This window comes from Saccostrea cucullata, unplaced genomic scaffold (genome assembly GCF_032062105.1).
Source record: "Saccostrea cucullata isolate Sc308-1 unplaced genomic scaffold, CSIRO_AGI_Scuc_v1 ctg6822, whole genome shotgun sequence".
Lineage (NCBI taxonomy): Eukaryota > Metazoa > Mollusca > Bivalvia > Ostreida > Ostreidae > Saccostrea > Saccostrea cuccullata.
Window position 1 is genome coordinate 1 of NW_026927753.1, and position 9,729 is coordinate 9,729.

At 38.4% G+C, this 9,729-nt stretch overlaps 1 protein-coding gene across 1 annotated transcript; it reads left to right on the forward strand.

The window, feature by feature from the left end:
• The first annotated feature begins 243 nt into the window (after positions 1–243).
• LOC134275443 (uncharacterized) lies at positions 244–9,508 on the forward strand. Its single transcript, XM_062757722.1, is given in 6 exon segments — positions 244–2,126; positions 2,285–2,568; positions 2,681–3,260; positions 3,383–5,416; positions 5,831–5,920; positions 6,007–9,508. Coding segments are annotated over 6 exon segments (5,973 nt in total). The 5' UTR covers positions 244–313; the 3' UTR covers positions 7,179–9,508.
• Positions 9,509–9,729: the final 221 nt, after the last annotated feature.

The following is a 9,729-nucleotide window of genomic DNA, read 5'->3' on the forward strand; positions in this document are numbered from 1 at the left end:
CTATGGTTACATCATAATTGATTTACAAATCTAGAAACTTTTAAAATTCTACAGAAATCCATAAATTACAGCAATTCTTCAAATTTAACCCTGCAAACCTATCTTTCTTATAACCACAAACATGTACACCATACTTTATTAGGCATTTTTCATGTGTAAAACGTTTAATTACTTTGAAATGGGTAATTATATTATGACAAGATAAAAATTAAAAATAAGTCTTGCTGTAACCATTATAGATGTTTTTGAAAAAGATGTCATACGATGGAAAGAGGAGGATGTGGTTTACAGTGAAAGCCACGGTTTCCCTGCAATGTTGGATCAAGTCAGAAAGCAATCTTACATGACATTTGTTGGTGTCCCAGGATCAGGAAAATCGGCAACGATTCATCACATAGCCCTGATACTCCAGAAGGAAGAATACGAGGTTGTACCTATTATAGACATCAGGAAGATCGAAGATTATTCTGACTCTCGTCATCCACAGGTTTTTGTCATTGATGATGTGGTAGGTGTTTTAGGTCTGCAAAAACAAAAGTTAGAGTCATTGATAGACTATGAAAAAAGAATTTCAGATCCGTCCAATAGAAATACAAAGGTATTAATGTCATGTAGGGAAGCAGTGTTTAATGAATGTTACAGATCATTTTTCCGAAATGAAGAAAACACAATTAAGATACATAGTTCCGAAAACGCATTGAATGATGAAGACAGAAAAGCGATTCTTCAGAAACACGGCTTGGATAGAGATTTGTTGTCCCCAACATTACTTGGAGAAACATTAGATATGTTTCCTCTATTATGTAAACTATACTCAAAAGAGGAGAAATTTAAGAACAATGTTGAAAGGTTCTTTACCTGTCCAGCAGAATGTATTTTAGGACAATTCAATGAAATGAAAGGGCGAAATAGTTTGTGCTATGCTACATTGGTCTTGTGCATGTTGAATGAAAAAAAACTATCAAAAGAAATATTAACATTGAAAAACATGGAAAACGACGTTTTCCAGGGAATGAAAGCAAAAGTACTAGAAGAATGTAAAGTTGAAAGTTATACTGATGCATTCAAATTTGTTGATACATTGGCAGCTATGGAGGGTACATACACAAAACTCTGTGGTACTGAGTACACCATTATTCATGACTCTGTCTTTGAAATCCTTGTGTATCATTATGGATGTCAGTTTCCAGATCTTTTGTTGCAATATATTAGCAGTAGTTACATTGCTAATAACGTGAAAGTACAAGAATGTAAAGAAGAGTCAGAGGTTGAATATAAGCAAGATGAAAATGAAGAATTTAGTGCTGAGGAGCAGGAAACATTAAGTAGTGAAACAATCCAGGACTCATTTGAACTCTGCATAAGGTTAAGAGAGGATCAGTACCCAATGTTAGCAGAGCGTTTGTACAGAGATATAGAACATATGGAGCTGTATGATGTTTTTATGAATAATGTTTTAAAAGATAATAAGGTATGTCAGGCTTTTATTGAAGTATTAATGTCAAAAACGTACTCAGAGTTGAAGTCTTTGTTTCTTATAGAACAGCAAGATGTGTCTAAGGTTGTGAGTAAAGGAGAGCATGTGAGTGAGGAGAGTGAGAAGAGGAGCAGGGAATGGCTCAGACAGTGGGTGTTAGTGAATGAGAATTATGATGATATAGAAATAACATACAGTGTGAGGGTTATAAGTTGGGTAGTTTACTACGGACACAATCAGATCTTACAATATATTTTAAAACAAACTGAATTACACAAAGAAACAGAGATTGAACTATTTTGGAATTCCTTTAGCCCCAAATTAATCTATGAAGCCAAAGAGAGACAAAATAAATCTGAAAAAGATAATGCCACAGACAAATTATTTTTTTCGAACTCCATTACTGATACAAGAAATCAAAAACAGAGCAATAGTTCGTCTGTTTCTGAACAAGACCGTTTATTTTTATTGAGTTGTTACAGTGGAGATTTAGAGACTGTAAGAATGTTAATCAGGTATGTCGATATAAAAGCGCAAAAGACAAAAACACATTTGTTTTGTGATATACCACTGACAGCAGCATGTAAAGGTGGACATCTGAGTTTAGTGAAGGAGCTTATAGAAGCCGGAGCTGATATCAATCTACAAGGTAGGTTTAATACACCACTGACAGCAGCATGTGAGGAGGGACATATGAGAGTAGTAAAGGAACTTATAGAAGCTGGGAGCTGATATCAATACACCACAATGTAAAGCTGATATCAACACCACTGACAGCAGCATGTTACCATGGACATATGAGTGTAGTGAAGGAGCTTATAGAAGCTGGTGCTGATATCAATCCTCAAGATGGGTATAATACACCACTGACAGCAGCATGTGAAGGTGGACATATAAGTGTAGTGAAGGAGCTTATAGAAGCCGGAGCTGATATCAATCAACAAGGTAGGTTTAATACACCACTGACAGCAACATGTAAAGGTGGACATTTGAGTTTAGTGAAGGAGCTTATAGAAGCCGGAGCTGATATCAATCTACAAGGTATGTTTAATACACCACTGACGGCAGCATGTCATGGTGCACATATGAGTGTAGTGAAGGAGCTTATAGAAGCCGGAGCTGATATCAATCACAAGGTGATTAATACACCACTGACAGCAGCATGTAAGGGTGGACATATGAGTGCAGTGAAGTTGCTTATAGAAGCCGGAGCTGATATCAATCCTACGAGGTAAGTATGATACACCACTGACAGCAGCATGTGTGGGTGGACATATGAGTGTAGTAAAGGAGCTTATAGAAGCCGGAGCTGATATCAATCAGCAAGGTGATTGTGATACACCACTGACAGCAGCATGTGAGTGTGGACATATGAGTGTAGTGAAGGAGCTTATAGAAGCCGGAGCTGATATCAATCAGAAAGGTGAGTATAATACACCACTGACAGCAGCATGTTAGGTTGGACATATGAGTGTAGTGAAGGAGCTTATAGAAGCTGGAGCTGATATCAATCAACAAGGTAAGTATCATACACCACTGACAGCAGCATGTAAGGGTGGACATATGAGTGTAGTGAAGGAGCTTATAGAAGCCGGAGCTGATATCAATCAACAAGGTGAGTATGATACACCACTGACAGCAGCATGTATGGATGGACATACGAGTGTAGTGAAGGAGCTTATAGAAGCCGGAGCTGATATCAATCAACAAGGCACGTTTGATACACCACTGACAGCAGCATGTGAAGGTGGACATATGAGTGTAGTGAAGGAGCTTATAGAAGGCCGGAGCTGATATCAATCAACGAGGTAATGATGATACACCACTGACAGCAGCATGTAAGGGTGGACATATGAGTGTAGTGAAGGAGCTTATAGAAGCTGGAGCTGATATCAATCTCACAAGGTGTATCATACACCACTGCAACAGCAGCATGTGGGGGTGGACATATCATTTTAGTGAAGGAACTTCTGGTAGCCGGAGCTGATATCAATCCACAAGGTTTTAAATCTACACCACTGACAGCAGCATGTAAAGGTGGACATATGAGTGTAGTGAAGAAGCTTATAGGTGCCAGAGCTGATGTCAATCAACAAGGTGAGTTTGATACACCACTGACAGCAGCATGTGAAGATGGACATATGAGTGTAGTGAAGGAGCTTATAGAAGCCGGAGCTGATATCAATCAACAAGGTGAGTATGATACACCACTGACAGCAGCATGTAAGGGTGAACATATGAGTGTAGTGAAGGAGCTTATAAAATCTGGTGCTGATATCAATCTTCAAGCTGAAGATGATACACCCCTGACAGCAGCATGTGAAGATGGACATATAAGTGTAGTAAAGGAGCTTATAGAAGCCGGAGCTGATATCAATCTACAAGGTAGGTTTAATACACCACTGACAGCAGCATGTGAGGAGGGACATATGAGTGTCGTAAAGGAACTTATAGAAGCTGGTACTGATATCAATCAAAGGGGTGGGTTAAATACACCACTGACAGCAGCATGTGAGGGTGGACATATGAGTGTAGTGAAGGAGCTTATAGAAGCCGGAGCTCAAGATATCAATACACCACTGACAGCAGCATGTGAAGGTGGACATATGAGTGTAGTAAAGGAGCTTATAGAAGCCGGAGCTGATATCAATCAGCAAGGTGATTGTGATACACCACTGACAGCAGCATGTGAGGGTGGACATATGAGTGTAGTGAAGGAGCTTATAGAAGCTGGAGCTGATATCAATCAACAAGATGAGTATGATACACCACTGACAGCAGCATGTGAAGGTGGACATATGAGTGTAGTGAAGGAGCTTATAGAAGCCGGAGCTGATATCAATCAACAAGGTAAGTATGACACACCACTGACAGCAGCATGTAAGGGTGGACATCTGTGTGTAGTGAAGGAGCTTATAGAAGCAGGAGCTGATATCAATCAACAAGGTAAGTGTAATACACCACTGACAGCAGCATGTTGGGGTGGACATATGAGTGTAGTGAAGGAGCTTATAGAAGCCGGAGCTGATATCAATCAACATGGTAAATCTGATACACCTCTGACAGCAGCATGTGAGGGTGGACATATGAGTTTAGTGAAGGAGCTTATAGAAGCCGGAGCTGATATCAATCTACAAGGTGAGTATACACCACTGACAGCAGCATGTGAGGGTGGACATATGAGTGTAGTGAAGGAGCTTATAGAAGCCGGAGCTGATATCAATCAACAAGTTGGGTATTTTACACCACTGACAGCAGCATGTGAGGAGGGACATATGAGTGTAGTAAAGGAACTTATAGAAGCTGGTACTGATATCAATCAGCAATGTGAGCATAAGACACCACTGACAGCAGCATGTGAAGGTGGACATATGAGTGTAGTGAAGGAGCTTATAGAAGCCGGAGCTGATATCAATCCTAAAGGTAAGTATGATACACCACTGACCGCAGCATGTAAGGGTGGATATATGATTGTATTAAAGGAGCTTATAGAAGCCGGAGCTGATATCAATCAAAAAGGTAAGTATGATACACCACTGACAGCAGCATGTGAGGGTGGACATATGAGTGTAGTGAAGGAGCTTATAGAAGCCGGAGCTGATATCAATCAGAAAGGTGAGTATAATACACCACTGACAGCAGCATGTAAGGGTGGACATATGAGTGTAGTGAAGGAGCTTATAGAAGCCGGAGCTGATATCAATCAGCAAGGTGAGTGTGATACACCACTGACAGCAGCATGTGAGGGTGGACATATGAGTGTAGTGAAGGAGCTTATAGAAGCCGGAGCTGATATCAATCAGCAAGATAGTTGTGATACACCACTGACAGCAGCATGTGAGGGGGGACATATTAGTCTAGTGAAGGAGCTAATAGAAGCCGGAGCTGATATCAATCAGCAAGGTATGTTTGATACACCACTGACAGCAGCATGTGAGGGTGGACATACGAGTATAGTGAAGGACTTATAGAAGCCGGAGCTGATATCAATCACAAGGTAGTTATAATACACCACTGACAGCAGCATGTAGAGGTAGACACATAAATGTAGTGAAGGAGCTCATAAGAGCCGGAGCTGATATCAATCAATAAGGTAAGTATGATACACCACTGATAGCAGCATGTGAGAGGGGATATATGAATGTAGTGAAGGAGCTAATAAAAGCCGGACCTGATGTCAATCAACAAGGTGAGCATGACACACCACTGACAGCAGCATGTGATGGTGGACATATGAGTGTAGTGAAGGAGCTAGAGACACCGGAGCTGATATCAATAGAATCATACACCACTGGCAGCTGATATCAATAAACAAAATCAAGCATGATACACCACTGACAGCAGCATGTAAAGGTGGACATATGAGTGTAGTGAAGGAGCTTATAGAAGCCGGAGCTGACATCAATTTACAAGGTTATTATCATACACCACTGACAGCAGCTTGTGAGGGTGGACATATGAGTGTAGTGAAAGAGCTTATAGCACTGACAAGCATATAGAGGGTGGACGGAGCTGATATCAATCACAAGGTGAGTATAATACACCACTGACAGCAGCATGTAAGGGTGGACATATCAGTGTAGTGAAGGAACTTATAGAAGCCGGAGCTGATATCAATCAAAGGGGTGGGTTAAATACACCACTGACAGCAGCATGTGAGGGTGGACATATGAGTGTAGTGAAGGAGCTTATAGAAGCCGGAGCTGATATCAATCAGAAAGGGAAGTATGATACACCGCTGACAGCAGCATCTAAGGGAGGATATATGAGTGTAGTGAAGGAGCTTATAGAAGCCGGAGCTGATATCAATCAAGGTAAGTATGATAAACCACTGGCAGCAGCAGTGCAGGGTGGACATATGAGTGTAGTGAAGGAGCTTATAGAAGCCGGAGCTAATATCAATCTACAAGGTGAGGGCCATACACCATTGACAGCAGCATGTAAGGGTGGACATATGAGTGTAGTGAAGGAGCTAATAGAGGCCGGGGCTGATATCAATAAAAAAGGTCCTTATGGTTATACACCACTGACAGCAGCATGTAAGGGTGGACATATAAGTGTAGTGAAGGAGCTTATAGAAACCGGAGCTGATATCAATCAACAAGCTTGGTTGCATACACCACTGACAGCAGCATGTGAGGGTGGACATATGAGTGTAGTGAAGGAGCTTATAGAAGCCGGAGCTGATATCAATCAGCAAGATAGTTGTGATACACCACTGACAGCAGCATGTGAGGGTGGACATATGAGTGTAGTGAAGGAGCTTATAGAAACCGGAGCTGATATCAATCTACAAGGTGAGTATAATACACCACTGACAGCAGCATGTGAGGTAGGACATATAAGTGTAGTGAAGGAGCTTATAGAAGCCGGAGCTGATATCAATCAGCAAGATAGTTGTGATACACCACTGACAGCAGCATGTACAGAAGGACATATGAGTGTAGTTAAAGTGCTTATAGAAGCCGGAGCTGATATCGATGAGCAAGCTGAAGATGATACACCCCTGACAGCAGCATGTAAGGGTGGACATATGAGTGTAGTGAAGGAGCTTGTAGAAGGCGGAGCTGATATCAATCAGAAAGGGAAGTATGATACACCACTGACAGCAGCATCTAAGGGAGGATATATGAGTGTATTGAGAGAGCTCATAGAAGCTGGAGCTAATAACATCAGTCAGATAAGTCAGAAACACCAATGACAACAGCGGATGAGGGTGAGATGTTATGAATACTTACTAGAGGTTTAATATTTGAAGGAACTGCTACAGACTGGGGCTTAATATCATTTACAAGAGTCCCTTAATGTACATCTAAGGATAGAATAAATACGATTGTGACAAATCTGCTAGCACTCATGTATGGTAATTATATATATAGAGGAAATCGTCTTTAATAAAATTAAGACTGTAATCTTTGCAGAATCGATTGATGATTTAAAGTTTGCATTTCATCTGTAACTTTTTTTTGTTTAGAATGATTGATGGACATATAGTTTTTTTGGTGGATGATTTTATAGAGATGATATTATTCTCCTGGGTGTGTAGGTTGATGTTATTGTCAGGGTAAGGTTCAGCAAGGATGATTGTGTGTTATTTTAGCATGGTCTGTCTGTTAAAGGTTAAACGAGACAAATGTTCAGTGAGTTAAGAATAAGCGATACTTTTTTTTTGAAATCGTTGCATGTGTGCATATAAGAGTTACGGGTGCTGAAGAATGTGCGAGACAGTAAAAGAAAGAATGGTGACTCTGGACAAGATTATACTGATACCGATATTTAAAAATCGAAGATTTGTTTGAATACCTAAAACGTGCTGAGAGGAAGATAGTGCTGATTAAATCAAAGAAATGTGAAAGTTGATGTTCTTTAGAAAAAAGTAATTCCGTATAGTGTACATAAAAAAATTATAAAAATAAGAGCTTATGTCCTGACATTATACGCAATGTTTTACCTACCCTCTCTTTAAAAGGTGTCTTGAAATTTTTTTGTTATTATTTACAAGTATTAAGACTTGCTTCAGAAAGAGATCAGTCTTTAATCAGTATATGTTGTTGTATATTATATAGAACGATTTTACTCTTCTTTGGACTTTCAGTAGGGCGTAACTTTCTCGGCACTACGTAATGGTGAATACTAGTAGATTTTCATTGGTTACGAAATTAATAACATCGGGAACTTAAAATTGTTGTTGATAACGATTAGACGACTTATGCCCCACCTCTGTACCGTGAGGAAACTTTTAATTGGCTATTTACTATATCAGTTGACACTCTGTCGCATTTCTATCATATGTATATTTCAACAGTGACGGGAAGCTGTGTAAATTTCAGAAGCTAATTTTTATAATTAGGTAACATCGAGAATGCCACGCCTTATTGAAAGTCCAAGCTAAGCGTGTAATGGTCCTAAATTGTCCAATTCACCATGCAAAAGAAAAAAAAATTAGTGCATCCACTCTCATTTTGAATCATTCTGCAAAGTTGGAACAATTTTAGTCACAAATGGCATTGAGTGGAAACTGCCATTCTCTACAAATAATTAAATTTTACCTGTTCATTCTTGACATTAAGAGAAGGGTCCCTTTTTTGTTTCCATACTTCAATATTTTATATTATGGCTGTAATGCGTCAATTGTTTGGTTGAAAAGAAGTTTGTATCATGAGTTGCTGCTAAATTGTGTGAATGCTTAATTTTTCTTTATCTTTACTCTTTTGTTGCCCTCAATTGTCTCTCATGGTTTTTCTTTTCAAGTATTGTTCATTTATTTATAAATATGATGCATGATATAATATTACATTTGTTTACAATTAAAACAAAGAAATCTTTGAAATAGAAAAGGAAGAATTTAAAAAAAAATATTTAAAAGAGTCAGAATATTTCTTATTTTATATATTTTTTTTAATAAATCACATAATAAAAAAAATATAGAGATGCTTATCATTCATTTTACTATAAGGTACATATACAGAAGTTTTTGAGCATTAATTTTCAATATATTGCAAAGTTTTTTAATGGAACCTGAACGTATCGTTGTACATATTCAGACATATACTTAGATCATCTAATTTTTTTTTAACTTTTGTGGAAATGTTTATATAGTTTTATATATAACTGTTTATATATACTTCATCATATGTAATACCTGTACTGTAAACGTATTATATGCAGCATGTGCGATATTTGTCGAAAATTGAATTTGGGACAAGTTGGTGTTGATTTGATTTGATTTGATTTAGCTCATATCCTAATGTTCGTATTTGAGTATAAGCACAAGACATTTAGCAAGTGTACTTGAATAAGCGAGAGTTTCTTACCACCAAATGTGCTAGAAAGTATACAAAGCTTAATGTCATAAGTTTACAGTATGTTGTTCAATTCAGTTGTTACAGTTTTAAGTGTATATTTTGTATATCAAATAAGTGGACATTTGTAATTGATTTAAAGAAATGTTCAGTTTCACGTGTTATCAATTACATGTACTTTGTTCCTTAAATGAATTTTATTCTCATCTAAATATTAATAATAAACTTTCTGTAAAGCTCAGCTTCTTTAATTATACCCCCCGCAAACGAAGTTTAGGGGGGGGTATATTGGAATCACCATGTCCGTCTGTCCGTCTGTCCGTCTGTCTGTAGACGAGACTTTGTCCAGACCATTACTCAGAAACTATTGGAAGGATTTGTCTGAAAATTTGTACACATATTATTCACCATATGAAGTTGTGCACCTGATATTTTTCATCTTGATTGGAT